A 17,435-nucleotide genomic window follows, 5' to 3' on the forward strand; every position below is an offset into this window, starting at 1 on the left:
TTTTCTGTCTCTTGGTTCTCCCTCACATTACATAAAATGAAAATGGCAGCCTCTTCAAACAAAATGAGAACAAAAACCCCTTGCATATATAAATAATCCCATCACACGAGTAATCTGGACCCGTGTAGGTGGAAAAGAAGAAAAAACAAAAACTAAGACAAACAAGAAATAAAAAAAAAGTGCTTATGATCTAACAAAAAATAATAATTTAGGGAGACAGAGGAAAAAAAGGTTTAACAAATGATAATTTGTAGGAGGAAAAATATACAAACATTGTGATTTAACAAGAAATGATAATTGGTGGCATCTGAGATCAAGAAGTTGAAGTTCAGGATTTGCATCACGTTACTGTAGGAAAGCCACAGCGCTTGCCTCACAGAGGAAGAAAAAATTATTAAACATACATACTTTGTGTTTCCTGCATACTTGTGAGCTGATAGTTAACTGAAGATAAACATGTACATGATGAATCCTTCAGTTACAAATAGTTTCATTATCATGAGCAAACCGAGTTACACCGAAATGGAAAACAGATTTACATAATTTGTTCCTTTATGTGAATCCCTCTGCTTCCTGTTTATTATCTTGCCTAAATATCTCAACAGCTAACAGAAGACAAACTTGTATGTATATGCCAAAACCTTTGGTTTCAGACATTTTTGTCACAAAGTAAAACTCTTTTGATCCAAATTGCTTAGATCAAGGCCTATTCAGATGAACAAGTTATACCCCAAAAACTGGCCTTGATTTATTACAGAATTTTTTACAATAATAACCTGAAACTGAAATAATACTTATGATGCCTAATTTTTTTTCTTGATAACCAGAAAAATTGAACTGTCTTCATTCTGATTAAAGGAGTTTTACACAAACCAAATATGAACTGTGCTGGTATGAACTGCAATATTTACAAAATTAAATAATTCTACCTCAGGATAGCAAAAAAGTACATTTAGTAAACTTCTTGTACCTTGTTATGAAAATACATAAATACTATTAGAGATGTTTTGGTATTAGAGTTATCTACCAGTACATTATGCACAAAACATGTAGTAGATAAATCTTCCTGCTTCAAAATGGCTAAAGATTTTACTTAGAAATCTTATTTCTCAATCATTTAAATTTTAGCATTTCAAATTTTTAGCTCTTGGAATGGTGAAAATGTCATGTTGCAAACTATAAGGCAATATGGACAACATGTTTGTTTTAATTATGTGAAGTTGGGAAAAAAGTAAAAAGTATATGTGTATATGTGTATATATATATATATATATATATATATATATATATATATATATATATATATATATATATATATATATATATATAATATATATATATATATATCCCGTCATGTGAAATGAAATGGTACTGGGTACAAACAACATATCTACAGTTATGCATGAAAGCTTCAGCAATTATTTACATCACCAGACTTTGAGTTCCAATACTTTTCTTGCTTCTTTTGCTTATCGTTATTTTTTCATGAATATATATACATTTTTGCTGTTATTGACTACACAAAATAATCTGGGTGTTTATCATTTCCCCCTACTTCACTCTACTTATCAAGGAAAGGTCTGAAAATTTGTTGGGGGAATATATCTGGTTGTTCACATGTACGGGACCAATGACTGGTATGTGCATGTGGTCCTGCTAGATGGACGTCAGAGAGAATCATCTCCCTGCCACTTATCCTTGAAACCCTTCAACTTCCTCACTTCCATCTGGAGGTGCAGCCCTGAGGGGCTGACACTTGGTGTCTGGCCCAGGGTCTCGATTAACTTTGACTCTATGTGACATAGAAATGGTCTCACACTAATACAACACTGACATCGGTTTAAAGTTTCTTCCCATAGAGACCTATGGGTGGGCCTGAGGACCAAATTAGGCTGCTGCATAGCTACAGATTTCTAGTCATTGTAACTCAGGAGACAGGAACTAATGCACATTCATATCTTCACGACCCAAAATTCTACTGTTGTAATCTTTTAAATCCAAAAACAATAAATCAACAATACTACAGTCAAGGCCCTCAGCAGGCAGTGTGTTTCTCTGAAAAAATGATCGCAACCTAAGTGATAAAATCCTAAACATAACCATGGCAAGACATCAACTTTAATCATGACCACAGCTTGGTGGTAACATACAGAAACATAGCTTAGTAGTCAAATTCTCACTTCTAACCCATTCATGGAGTTACATACTTATCAACTGATTACTGTTTTATTTTATTTTTCTAGATGGGTGTCAAATGAGTCTATTACACTGAAGGAAAGACCTGTGACGGGTAAAGGTCTTATTGCTCAAAACCTTTAAACTAGGGTCTGCCTCTCAAGTAAATCAAATTGTCTGGTTTTGGCAAGAACAATATCTATGAATTTTGCATCTAAGCAGAAGTGAAATGAACGGCATAACCGCTGGAAGCCACTTGACAATGCTTCCACTCGACTATATTTATCTTATCCACTTCTATTGCACAGTTCAAAGCAATGATTCAACCAATCACACACACACACACACACACACACAACACACACACACAAAAATAATAATAATGATGATAATAATAATAATAACAATAATAATAATAAAAAAATATATATATGAAAAAAATAATAATAATAAAAGAATAATAATAATAATAAAAAATAAAAATAAAATAAAAGCAAGTGAAATAACAGCTCACACTAAACAAATGGCAAACTACCACCAAGGCAGTGAAAAGGTACATTGTGTGTAAGTAGATATTTACTAGGTCATTCTTTGCTGAACACAATTCAGCGAAATCTTGTGAAAATTCTGGTCACATGCAACAAGTGTGACAGTGGTATTGTGTGTGCTAATACCTTTTTTTTTTTTTCTCATCTTTGGTCATGGATGTCCTCCCACCTCCCTTTTGAAATGGCAGTGACTGATTGGCATTACTTTTCCAAATATTCTACTAAATAATAGTCAACTATTAAACTGGAAATATATTATAAGAAACAGTGTGCAAGGTTAGTTAGGCTGGCTATTTGCAAACCTATATTCTTGGGGTGGGGGATGCTGGTGGTGGTGGTGATGGTGGTGGTGGTGTGGTGGTGGTGTGTGTGTGTGTGTGTGTGTGTGTGTGTGTATTTACCTAGTTGTGTCTTACAAAAAGGGGAGCTATGCTCGTGGTGTCCCGTCTCTGTATCTTGCAATGTTTAATTCAAGTATGGTTTTTGCATGCACTATTGTTTCATCTAGTTTGTTCTATACATCCACCACTCCATGGGGAAAGCTGTTCTTTTTCAGGTCTCTTCTATAACTGTCCTTTTGAGAGAGAGAGGGAGAGTGTGTGAGTGTGTCTGTGTGAAGGGGGGAGAGAAGAAAACAAATTGGAAATATAAAGGATAATCTACAAATGTTGGATATAAATATCTACAACACTGAGAAATTATGGCAAAACACAGCAAAGAAGCTCTTAACAAAAACATCCAGCATACAAGAGATTGTGGGTATACAATCAACATGCCCTTATTAAAGTGTTCTTTTTTTCAGCAACTTGTTTACTCCGTTTTCAAATTAAATCCCTTTCTGTATTTTTCTTCTAGAACGAGTCAAGGCGTCCCTCCAGTTGGCTAACCTTACAAAGGGGAAAGGGCTGTTTATAAGTAGCAGAGGGAACTATGCTGATGTTCACACCCACACATCCCTTCTAAATGAAGACTGGGTCTGAAGTTGCAACTAAAAATTAGGAACCTAGTTCTACATCAAGTCCTTCTTTGTTTTGACCATCACCCAATCTGTTGCCCCAGGTCTCTCTTAACCCGCATGACTCCTTCCTCATTTGGAGCTTGTGACACTAAACCAATACAAAAGAGAGAGATAGAGAGAGAGAGAGAGATAGAGAGAGAGAGATATAGAGAGAGAGAGATATAGAGAGAGAGAGATATAGAGAGAGAGATATAGAGAGAGAGAGATATAGAGAGAGAGAGATATAGAGAGAGAGATATAGAGAGAGAGAGAGATATAGAGAGAGAGAGAGATATAGAGAGAGAGAGAGAGATATAGAGAGAGAGATAGAGAGAGAGAGAGAGATATAGAGAGATAGAGAGAGAGAGAGAGAGAGAGAGAGAGAGAGATAGAGAGAGAGAGATAGAGAGAGAGAGATATAGAGAGAGAGATAGAGAGAGAGAGAGAGAGAGAGAAATAGAAAATGGGTGAGGATGGGGTGGAGTGATTACGACTCATAATATGCAAAAAGGCCATACATGAGGTGGGTAAAAAGGAACCATAAAGCTGTCATACCTGTTGAGTAACTGGAAGGAAGTCTTACATAAGCACACACATCTGCATGAAGAGCTACCTCTGGCAGCCCAGGCCAATAACATTCCACTGAGAAATGATTACATCAATATCTATGCTTTTCTGCTACAGGTGGTCTAGTCCACTTCCAATCTCATCTAACTATCAGGAGCTTCTTAATCATCTTTCTTAATGTCTACGTAGTCTTGCTCAAGACTGAAGGAGAAGGGGGGAAAAATATAAATACGCACTCCCTTCTTCATCATTAGCATTTATCACTCCCATACTGCCTCTGAATGAATATGAGTGCATCTCGTCACCTAATCTTGGCACACGCCAGGAAACCAGTTTCCGACCACTAAAACTGCTACAGGTACACATATCAGGACTCTGAATGAGAAGTTAACATGCACACACTCCAACACCTTCAAAAATGATCTGTCCCTTTATTAAAGGTCCAGATGAAAAAATAAGAAAGTTGTGCCAAAACACATTACTTACACAAATATTTAGGAATTTATATGTAATGTCACTAATTATCCAGAAAAGCCACAGTGAAGAGGTTTTGGAGAATATCAAGGCCCTATCATAGGAAGTTTCATGGGGCTGTGTTCTCTGCTTGTGAGTACTGTGCCCAATGCCTCCAGCAGTTTCACTGGACCTACGCTCCAATGCATAACTGCATCACTACAAGTGATTTGTCACCTACTTAACTAATTACATGTACCGGAACTTTTTAATACAGTCGTTACCGAGGTCAACAATGATAACGTGTCCATCCACTGTTGTGGCTAGACCAGATGGTCTCTTCAATTTAGCTTCCTTTGAGTCTATTGTAAATATGAGAGATCCAAGGGTAAAGTCAAACACTTGAATACAGGAGTTGTTGCGTTCTTGTCTTGTGGCCAGAAGAAGTCCTTTGGGGTCCAAGAATAGTCCACCATATGTGCCTCGTGGAGACTTGCCTAAAAAGAATGGAGCAAAACCTTTAATTGCCTTTTTCATAAGTATATATATATATATATATATTTGTGTATTTCGGCAGCAATCTTTCTCTGATGCATGTAGTGTTAAATGCGACGGAAATCTCAGCGTTGATAATCTTTTTCTTTAGACTTTCAATTCTTCGAAAGAGGCGTTTCTCATCCTTACTTATGGAATATAGGAATTCTCCGAAAGTGTAGGGCATGGAGACGAATAAAGTCGATTCTATTATTTACTGACAGGACGTCTCGTAACTCTTGTTACATTTTCAACTGAATACAGTGGTTCTGGTACATGGTTATAAATGCAAAAACTAACATTGGGAAAGGTCTATACAATTTTGCTCCCAACGGAGTGCCATGTACCCAAATGTCCAGCAAAATTGTATAGACCTTTCCCAATGTTAGTTTTTGCATTTATAACCATGTACCAGAACCACTGTATTCAGTTGAAAATGTAACAAGAGTTACGAAACGTCCTGTCAGTAAATAATAGAATCGACTTTATTCGTCTCCATGCCCTACACTTTCGGAGAATTCCTATATTCCTTAAGTAAGGATGAGAAACGCCTCTTTCGAAGAATTGAAAGTCTAAAGAAAAAGATTATCAACGCTGAGATTTCCGTCGCATATATATATATATATATATATATATGCAAAGTAGACCACTTGGAAAAAAGAAACTAACGAAGCAGAGCGCTTTCGTATATTACATCTTCAGTGCACTGAAGATTTAATATACGAAAGCGCTCTGCTTCGTTAGTTTCTTTTTTCCAAGTGGTCTACTTTGCATAAGTGAACACACGTACCCGTGTTCTTATTAGCATATATATATATATATATATATATATATATATATATATATATATGTACATATACATACATACATATACATATATACATACATATACATATATACATACATATATATATATATATATATAAATAGAATAAATAAAAAATACATGTAAACATACAGTAAACCCTCAATATAAAAAACAAACATGGAGGAATGGTGGGTCACTAATGATGAAAATTTGCTATATCCAGAGGTTGTTAATTATGATTTAACAACCAGTTCATTATTAATGAGGCTTCCTCTTGTCTCTCCCCCTCCCCACTCCCTCTTGCTCATTATATTCACATCAGTTAATAACAAATGTTTCTTGCACTGTACAATACTATCCTCATCTAAATGTAATGAAAAAGGATGTGTATACTTTTAATTTCCCATGTGTGTATTTACCTAATTGTATGTATTTACCTAATTGTAGTATACAGGAAAGGGGCAATGTTTGTTGGGTCCGGTCTCTTTATTCTCCAATTTTCTAAAATATCTAGACTCAAATCCATGTACAGTTCCAATTAATCTATATCTTTGATGTCCAATTATCATATTTAGATTTGAACTCGTGTACTGTTTGAGCTTGGGCTACATCACCTAAGCTATTCCATATATTTATACACTGACTTTGACATTCCCCAGGAGAGTCATGGAATTTGATGCCATCTGCAATACAGCTAATTGTCTTGGCTTGTCTGACAATGAAGTTGCTGCCTTAGTTTCTGCCACCGTTAAAGTTGGTGGGGCTGATCTGAACAAGTTAATAATTTCTAGATCAACGACATGTCATAATAGTGCTGTCCAGGTACAACATCAGCCAGAGCTACTTGGAGAAGTTCAGTGAGGACCCTCCCCAGTTTGCTGCTCTACACTGTGATGGAAAGATGCTCAGAGACATCCTGGGTAGTGAACCTGGGACCACCTCAGAGACTTTAGCTGTGCTTGTGTCTGGACCACCTGTTTATCCTAAGGGGAAGTTACTAAGAATACTTATCATTGACAGCTCAACAGGCACAGCTCAAGTTGAAGTATCAATGGACTTCCTGGAGACATGGGGGCTATCAGGTGTCATAACTGCCCTTGTTTTTGACACTACTTCCAGTAACAGTGGAGTACACAGGGGAGCTGCCAAACTGTTTGAAGAAAAGCTGAGCACTAAGGTGTTTTACCTGGCATGCAGACATCACATCCTGGAAGTGCTAGTTCGAGAGCAGTCTGGAAAAAGCTGTTTGGCAAGGTGAAGAGTCTAATCCCTGGTTCAGACACTTCAAGGATGTGTGGGGAAAACTGACAACAGACACTCCTAAAACCCTAATGATCAGAAGCAAATGGCTCAGGGAAGAACTTCATGACATCCACACATCTGAGAAGCCACCGAGAGCTGACTACAAGGAAATGGGTGAGCTCTTAGTGATTGTTCTTGGAGGCACACCTCCCTGTGGGATTCACTGGAGTCGACCAGGGGCCATTCACCAGGCCAGATGGATGGCCAGGAACTTGTATTCCATGAAGATGCTGATGTTTTGTGACCAGCTTGAGTATGATGAAGAGACTGTTGCAAAGCTGGAATGACTCAACATCTTCCTGGTGCTGTTCTACACACTAATGTGGATGATGTCAACATTTACTGCAGATGCTCCTGTGAACGATCTTCAGCTCATCCAAGACATGTTGAGGTACAAGAGATCAGACCCAGAGGTTGCTGAAGCAGTTCTTCAGAAGATGGAAAATCACAAGTGGTACTTGACACAGGAGGCCGTGCCATTCGCGCTCTTCAGCAGCAGGCTGAGTGACAAGCAGAAACAGGACATTGCTGCTCAGCTGCATGCCACTCAGAAGCCAGACAGCTTCAGAAGGGGAAAACCTGTGTTTCAGAAGGTAACAGCCAAGACCACACTAGTAGATCTCATTGACCTGGAATCCCACCTTCTGTTAGACATCTTAGCATTGGACATGACTGGCTCCTGGATCAGTTTGAATCATGGCCAGAAAAGGAGGACAAGAAAGTCTTGGGATATGTGAGAAACCTCAGAGCAATGAATGATACTGCTGATTATTTTGGTAGTTTCAGTTGATGGGTTGACTTGTTGCAAAATTGCACTTTCCACTTTGTATATGTCAAATGTAGGGAATTTTGTTATTTTTCTGTAAATATTATAAATAACATGCCATTTTTTTTTGTACAAAGTTAATCAGATTGTACACATTCAAAAGAACATTAAAAATTATTTCATTTGATAACTATTTTGTTGTTCTATCTTGCTCCATGCAAAAACCATGTCAATGTCTCCAGGTCAGTAAAAAAGTTGAGATTCTCAACAATTTCATATCTATTAAAAGTCACGGGGAAAATTAATCAATTCTGATGATTGATATATGATCCTGCTCATTCAATTGGTACCTAATTTGTTGCTCTATCTTGGATCCATAAAAAATTGTACCACAAAATATGCTTAGAAATGCCTCAAAATTGCCCCTTTTGGTAACATAGAAAGAAAAAACTTCAGCCTCCATGATGTAATGCTTCCATACATCCTATATAAAAATGGATGTGACTTTTTGCTTTTTCAGGTCAAAAATCATTGGAAAAAGTACAGTAACATATGAAAATATGAAAAAGTTATTTTTTGAACAGATCTACTCATAGTCCTGCCTGGATGCTGTCGTTGGTTACTGGTAGGCTGCAGGTATTTTGTTAGTGAAATCAGTGGCAACTGACTGATGGATTGATCCACTTTAAGGAGAATGCATGTTTCAGTAACTACTCTGCATCCTCTGAAACTTCAACAGTCAGTAACTTGCAAATCTATGGGTTGTTCAACCCAGACTTCTACAACACTGTTTACAGGTCACAACAAAGTACAGGCATATAACTGGTAGTGGCATAACTTCCATGTAATGATGAGATTTTGATGAATCTGTAAGAAAGAATGTTGAGAGCAGAAGCAGATGAAGTGAACTTGGGAGGAAGACCAAGAATGAGGTTGTGGAGCAAGGAAGTGTGTGCAAATGATAGGAGGGAATAGAGGGAGAATGTGAACATAGCATGGATGTTCTTGAGGTTACTGTATAATGAATAGGTGGGGGTAAACCAAAATGGCCATCAGGTCCCATTGTAGAAGTGCTATAACTTGCTGCATTGCCTTCTACCTTCCCTTCTTTTAAGGGGAATGGTTTTTTGGTGTACACGTATGTGTAGATATTAATTTTATTCTAGCTAATGGTCATGTTATTCCATTAATCTTATGGAAAGGGGGGGGGATCTGAGAGGACTAAACTCTGTATCTATCAGTTATGTATTTACCTATTTACCCAATTGGCTCCTTCCCCCTGCTTTCCTTATAAGGGGAAGAAGTCTATTGGAATAAATATACAGTATTTACCTAGTTATATGTTTACAGGGATGATCCTTCATCCACAAGGAGCTAAGATGATAATAGGGAAAACATACAGGTTTTAGACGGGTGTGGGATGGATGCACGCCTTGGCTGGTCACCTTTCTTTACAAGGGGGAAGAGTTGTTTTGGTATATGTATGTATTTTACATACACCTGCTCTACTCTTTGGCTCCTTTATCTTATGCTTTACTTCTCTATACTTTGTACCTCTTATATGATTCTCTCGTCCTAATTTGTAACCAATCTATGAAAGTCTGCTTCTCTTCTACACTCTTCTTTGCTTCCTCATCCCACCACTCACTACCTTTCCTTCTATTTCCTCCTATCCTCCTTGTTCCACACACCATCTTTGCACACCTTATGACTCCCTCTTTGAACCATCCCCATTCCTCCTCCACTCCTAGTTCTACTATATCCTTCACTCCCTCCCACTCCTCTCTCAGCTTCTTTTTATACTCCTTCTCCTTTTCTTTCTCATTTAAGCAGTTCACTCTAAGCACCTCCCTACCTTTGGCCCTTTTCCTCTTTCTCCACCTATTCTCCACTCTCAACTTACCTTCCATCAAAAACTGAACTGGATATTCCCCTACTCTCTCCCCTTAGAACATGTAACATCCACTATATAGTCCATTAATACCCTATCTACCTTCCTTCCATCCACCACCCTCTCCCATGTGTATTTATGCTTGACTTTCTTCTGAAATACTGTATTTGCTATCATGAACTCTCTTTCAAGACACATCTCCATCAACTCTCCACTACAATTTTTTCCTGGAGCTCCATACTTCCCAATCACTTTGTCTATTGGTTCATTTCCTAACCTAGCATTAAGGTCTCCCAATACAACTACATTGACATTTCTCTCTAATCCCTCTATGCACTCATTTAAATCTATCCAAAAAGCCTCCCTTTCCTCTACACTCTTCTCATTACCAGGCCCATATGCACTTACAAAAACTCACAACTCCCTTCCCAGCTTCACCTTTATCCACATTAACCTTGAAGAAACCTCCTTCCACTCCACTACACGCTTACCTATCTCTTCACTTACTAGTATAGCCACCCCTTCTCTCCCTCATCCTCTCTTCACTCCTGAGAACCTCCCAACTACACTCCCAAACTCAATGCCAACACATCCATCTTTCTTCTCACAAATATACTGCCTATCTCTTCCCTTTTACTCCCATCTGTACCACATCCATGCACATTTAAAGACCCAAACCTTAGGGTACTGGTTGGAAAACTCCTAGACCCTGTTATGCCTTTACTTTTTTTAGGAATGTCCCCTTTGGGGCTACAGGTAGCAGGATTCCTAGTCCTATCCCCGTCCTGTTTTTGTCGCCTTGTACGACTCAAGTGGGAATATTTGGTGGCAGCATTATTTCCCCCCACCACAGGATAGGAATCTGGGAATGGGAATGGAATAGGGAATAGGAATGGGAATGGAATGGGAATAGGAATCTGGGAATGGATGCTAAGAGGAGACTGTATGAAGGAGTGATTGTGCCAACAGCACTGTATGGAGCAGAAACATGGAACATGAGAGAGGAAGAGAGAAGGAACTTGAATGTGTTTGAGATGAAGTGTCTGAGAAGTATGATGGGGGTTACTAGACTAGATAGAGTGAGAAATGAGGAAGTGAGGAGGAGAACAGGGGTGGAAAGGGAGCTGGGAGATAGGGTGGATGAAAGAGTATTAGGATGGTTTGGACACATGGAAAGAATGAGTGAAGAAAGACTAGTAAAGGAGGTATGGAAGGCAGATGTGGAGGGAGTGAACATGAGGGGACGTCCTAGGATGAGATGGATGGATGGGGTGAAGGAGGCTTTGGGGAAGAGGGGAATGTCGGTTGAGGAAGGACGGGAGAGGACAGAAGACAGGGGTGAATGGAGAATGGTTGTATATGGAAAATGTTGTGATGCATGAGGTGGATTGGACGGGGGAATGGGGGTGAGGTAGTGTGTGTGAGCAAAAATTTTGACGCAGCCTGAAAGGATTTCTCCCCGTCCTCTCCTTTATATGGGGAGATGGAGAGGGGGGGTCGCCGATTTAATGAAGCGGCCTTGCTGTGGATGTGCTGTGTCCTGCGTCACTGCTTCTGACCCAGGGCAGTGGACAGGGTGCAGGGATGACCCGTCATCTAGGAGGTGCTAAGATGGGAGGGAGGGTGGAGGGGTGTGGAGTGTTTTCGGGGTTGAAATGGGTGGGAATGTTTTTGTGCCTTGTCCTTTTTGGCTACCCCCCCTGGTAAGGGGGAAAAAAGCCTTGGTATATGTATGTATGTATGTACCACAGGATAGACTAAAAAAGGAAATGAATATTCAGAGAAATGGTACAAGACAGTAACAAGAGGGACAGTCAAAGTATAATTAAAGTGTCATCATTTCTCTATGATCAGAAATTCCCTCTATCACTGACAAAATGATGTGTGGCTCTGATCTGTAAGGGCACCCTATATGGACCTTAAAGTATCAGCTGCATGCTACTTTGCCACAATAACATGCAGCCAATACCCCAGACATAGTTGGTTAATACATACTGTTAGTTACATACATACACATACATATACCAAGGCTTTTCCCCCCTTACCAGGGGGGTAGCCGAAAAGAAAAAGGCATAAAATCATTCCCACCCATTCCATCCCTGAATACACTCCACACCCCTCCACCCTCCCTCTCATCTTACACCTCCTGAATGACGGGTCATCCCTGCACCTTGTCCACTGCCCTGGGTCACAAGCAGTGTTGCAAGACACAGCACATCCACAGCAAGGCCGCTTCATTAAATCAGCGACCCCCCCTCTCCGTCCCCCCATTGCATAAAATGAGAAGGCGGGGAGAAATCCCTTCGGGCTGTGTCAAATTTTGCTCACACATACTACCTCACCCCCCATTCCACCTCATGCTATCACAACATCATCCATATACAACCATTCTCCATTCACCCCTGTCTTCTGTCCTCTCCCGTCCTTCCTCAACCGACATTCCCCTCTTCCCCAAAGCCCCCTTCACCCCATCCATCCACCTCATCCTAGGACGTCCCCTCATGTTCACTCCCTCCACATCTGCCTTCCACACCTCTTTTACTAGTCTTTCTTCACTCATTCTTACCATGTGTCCAAACCATCCTAATATTCTTTCATCAACCCTATCTCCCAGCTCCTTTTCCATCCCTGTTCTCCTCCTCACCTCCTCATTTCTCACTCTATCTAGCCTAGTAAACCCCATCATACTTCTCAGACACCTCATCTCAAACACATTCAAACTCCTTCTCTCTTCTTCTCTTATGTTCCATGTTTCTGCCCCATACAGTGCTGTTGGCACAATCACTCCTTCATACAGTCTCCTCTTAGCATCCATTCCCAAATGTCTATTCCTCATTACACTCTTTAATCCACCAAGGCATTTACTCACTTCTCTCAATCTACATTCTACCTCCACTTTCACTCCACCTTTCCCTGCCACATTTGCACCCAAGTATCTAAAACTATCCACTTCCTCCAGTTGCTTTCCCTTAATGCTCACTTCCAGTCTACTGCCATTTTCACCCCTTGTACATCTCATCACCTTACTTTTACCCACACAGCTTAAATTTATCCACACAGCTTAAATTTATCCACAACAATACAAGTTGCAGTTAACCTTCAACTTCAAAAGAAATATAGTAAATAACTTTCCTTTAATCTAAAAGAAGTAGTGACTATAACTTACCCTTAGCTTCAAAGATTGTTCTTTGGTACTGCCCTTCCGGTGAGAATACTTGGATGCGAGAATCTGCGATGATAACCTCATTATCTGGTCCCGTGGAAAGTGCTGATATGGAGCCAATCTGGCCAGGCTTGTTGCCCCTTGTACCCCACTTCCTCAACAGCTTTCCACCAGGTAAGAACACAAAGATACTGTTGCTAGCATTGTCAGCAACAAGAATTTCACCTTCACTGTTGACGGCAAGGGTTGTCGGTTCCTCTAACTGTTCGTGGGTGAACTGTGAGAGCAGCTGACCCGATGAAGTCACTTCCGTTATAGTTTTTTTCCTCCAATTGACAAATACAAGTGATCCCGTGGGTGTGCGTGTAATCCCTGTGACACTCCGTCCTTCTAATGCATCACCTACAATGTGCTGAACTTCTTTCAAATGTGGGCTTAGTACCTTAATGCGTGAATTTCCTGTATCTGCCACGTACACAAACTCGTTTTCATCAATACAGAGTCCGACAGGCTGTAAGAACTGGTCTTTACCTGACCCTTTTGATCCATACACAATATCTGGATTATGCTCGTCTAGCACCTCGACAACTAATGGGCTATCTTTGATCGCTCTACCAAATATACTCACTGACACTTTATGATTTCCTGCAGAAGAAGGAGTGAAAAAGACCGAATATGACCCGTCTTCATTGTCAATCACCTGAGTTTCCGTTGCTTCACCATTTGCTTCCTCCTCCACCTCTGCATCTACAGGGTCACCCCCAATGAGCTGGTTCTCCCCATCATAATCCACTGTATGCACTACCACCTCACTACGTAGATGTGTCATGGCTTTCTTGGCCTTCATGTAACACAGGCTCGGGAAGGTCTTGCTCGTCACCACCTTCCCATAGTCTTGGATTGTTCTCTGGATGTCCTCGAATGCTTCATTGTGCTTACTTTCAAACTTAAGGAATGCATTTTCTCGAGGTTCAATCAGTGTGGACACAGAATCGATCTTGGTGTTGAGATGTGCAATTTTCTTTGTGATATTACGAACTTCCACCTGATACTGCAGACCGTCACACTCCTGTTGGACCTTTCTCCGCTCACTCTCAATGATGTCTAGTTGGTCCTGTAACAAGTTTAAGACAACTCACTTATATGAAATTAATCTTATATATTTTTTTCAAAATAGAAACTTATCCAAAGAAAATCCAAGATTAATGTTAACTCTATTTACTTGATACTATCTTCAAGATTTTGTTTCTGCAACTACATGGCAATTTTGCCAAGATGAAGGGCAAACTCAAGACTCAACAGGGTCTTGATTTTTTGAGACCCTTTTCAGGAAAGGAGGGAAGGAAGGAGGGAGGGAGAGAGAGGAGAGAGAGAGATCACTTTACTCTGACAAAGTGGTAATATAATTCTAAAGTATGAAAAATCCATTTAACCACTTCGGTATAATGACGCCTATGTAGGCGTCATGAGGTGTGAATGGGACACGAGGATGCCAGCATCAGCGTCTTGATTATATATATATATATATATATATTTTTTGTAGTTGCACATGAGTTACCCCCATATTCTGTGCACTGGTTTGAACACATTTTGTGTGTTTATTATTACTCAGAGTGAAAGAGAGTGAGTAATGCAGCAGTGACTTTATATTTCATAATACAAGTAGTGTGTTGCATCATAGTTTGGTAGCCGATGCTGCACACAAGAATTTGACTCATACTGAAGTGGTTAAGAAACATTTACAAAACATTAATTTCTTGATAAATTTTTCTATAATAACACCAATGTTAATAATTCATTATCTGCCTTTACCAGATTCTATTATAACTGATGCTAGATGATTCTATTCCTCTACAGGGGGTAGGGGGAGGGCAGACTTGGGGCAGTAGACAATCTCCATCTACCAATACTCCAATTGGGAACAAATTTGTCTCTCAATTAAATCAAATCACTTACTATTAACCAGAATAAAATATGTGTATATATAAAAAAAAAAAAAAAAAAATCCAGTTGTCAAGAAGTTAAAGGAACAGAAACTGTCCTTACGGTCAAAACTTTCTTCTTTTCATCACGGAGTTTCTTCACAGAATTGATGACAGCCGTTCTCCTCTCTTCAATGATGTCTATAATGCCCTGGAAAGCCCTGTTGACATCCTCAAAGGTGGAATCGACAGCATGGTCCAGCTGGTGAATCTCATGAGTGACTGCGTCGCTGGCTTCGTTCAGCTATCGTGGAAAAATAACAATAACAATATTAATAATAATAATATTCTATCTATCTATAGACCAATAGGCTTCTTCTCCCTTGGCAGGAATATAGCCAGGGCATACTGAAGGAGTGAAGACAGGAGTTTTGACTTCATGTGTATTACGAGTGGCAAACTGCTGTTGATACAACTGCCAACATGAGGAGTTAATTGAGACATCCAACATGTGGTGTCGGAGGCCCTGACTACCCTTCACAGTGCTACCAACATTGTTGACATAAACACATATGGTATGTAGAAAAAAAATTTAGTGCTGAGAATACAAGGCCCACTTTCTATCAAGCGGGCTAAAGTAGTACAAACCTTAGAGTAACATTCGTTGGCCTTGTAGCAGAGAATCTCGGACATCCGTTTGATGGCTATGGAGAGAGGGATGACTGTGTGCTGGTAGCTGGCAGCTGTTCCCTGATGAGATCCGCTGCTACACACAGTGCAGAAGACCAGGTCACAAGACTCGCAGAACAACAACTCCTGCAAAATGAAAACGAGTCACACCTAACCCCTCAACCATGTTAAACTGGTCCTAGTGTGGCAGTTTCTGCATTGTGGGACCACTCCCCAACCAAAATGGGAACCAAGCAGCTACAGCACACCTCTGCCACTGGTTCTTATGTAGGGAATACTGATCCCTGGGAACAGTTTTGGTTACCTGGGCAAATACCACAAGCCTTTTTACAAGAATTCACCTTCACATTTCACATTTTTTTCTGCACTGGGGGGGGCGACTCTCCTGTAATCATCCCTTTTCTCTTATTATTAACCAGAGATGTAGAGAGCAATCCTGGGCCCACCACAACATACACATGTCCAACATGCTCTAAACCCATCACCTTGAGCCAACGGACAAAGGGTTCAGTTCAGTGCAACTTGTGCAAAAACTGGGCCCACCTCACTTACACAACACTTGCTGACATAAACCAATACACCTGGATCTGTTCTATTTGCACACCCATAACCTCACTCCCACCCTCAGCCTGCATCCATGCCCACACCCCTACTATCCACTTTCCCCCTGCCCTCCTCCCCAAACACTCCTCTTCCTCTTTCTGACCCTGATCCTAATCCTCCCCCACCAGTATGCCTACCCTGTACAGCAACCTACAACATGTACAGGACACACAAGAACAACATCTTACAACATAACATTGACGGCATTAACACAATTATTAATTCAAACAACACAACATACATATTACCATCATACAAGAAACAAAACCATAACACTCCCAAAAAACACTCACACTTCATAATTTCACATCAGACAAGACTGGACTGATTGGCAATGGTGGAGGACTCACCACCCTGATCCACCTATCCATCTGTTTTATGAACACAAGTGCCACCATTAAAACCCTACTCCTTACCACAGACATCACTGGAACCCAATCAATCCAAATTCGAACAGATAACAAATCCACAATTACAATAGTTAACATGTACACTACCCATCCTCCTCCACAATTCTGAACAACTTTACACCCAACCTCAACCAATATGCCACAATCTCCAACCTTATTCTAGGAGGTGACTTCAATGCCAAGTCATCGGCCTTGTATGTCAACCATCCTGACACAGACACATGGTTTGATCTGCTAACACAACTTGACTCACTGACCACCATGAACAACATCCATAATCACACACATATTCCCCATCAAGCCCTCTACACCCCCTCCTCTCCTGATATAAACTTCTGTTCCCCGTCTAATTCTAACAACTTCATTGAACATGGTCAGAGCATTGGATCTGACCACCTTCTAATCATCACCACTAAACATGATACACCCCAGTTGGCTACAGACACACATACATACATATACCAAAGGCTTTTTCCCCTTTATAAGGGAGGTAGCCAAAAAACAAAGGCATAAAAACCATTCCCACCCATTCCATCCCCAACATACTCCACTCACCTCCCTCTTATCTTATTGTGTTTATGTATGTCTTGTTGTCTTCTGAGGCCT

General features: G+C 40.1%; 1 protein-coding gene across 3 annotated transcripts in view; it reads right to left on the bottom strand.

Annotated features, from left to right (window-relative positions):
- Positions 1-4,119: 4,119 nt before the first annotated feature.
- Positions 4,120-17,435, bottom strand: part of LOC143018978 (tripartite motif-containing protein 2-like) — a 64,545-nt gene continuing 51,229 nt past the window's right edge. For all 3 annotated transcript variants that reach the window (XM_076174656.1, XM_076174655.1, XM_076174654.1), the window contains 4 exons: positions 15,775-15,942; positions 15,251-15,430; positions 13,208-14,318; positions 4,120-5,237 (listed from right to left, as the gene is read on the bottom strand). In XM_076174656.1, coding sequence (XP_076030771.1) covers positions 4,990-5,237; positions 13,208-14,318; positions 15,251-15,430; positions 15,775-15,942 — 1,707 coding nt within the window. In that variant the 3' untranslated portion in view covers positions 4,120-4,989. The remainder of the gene's footprint in view (positions 5,238-13,207; positions 14,319-15,250; positions 15,431-15,774; positions 15,943-17,435) is intronic.

Source organism: Oratosquilla oratoria, chromosome 36 (assembly GCF_046742065.1).
Source record: "Oratosquilla oratoria isolate Oo_2021 chromosome 36, ASM4674206v1, whole genome shotgun sequence".
NCBI lineage: Eukaryota > Metazoa > Arthropoda > Malacostraca > Stomatopoda > Squillidae > Oratosquilla > Oratosquilla oratoria.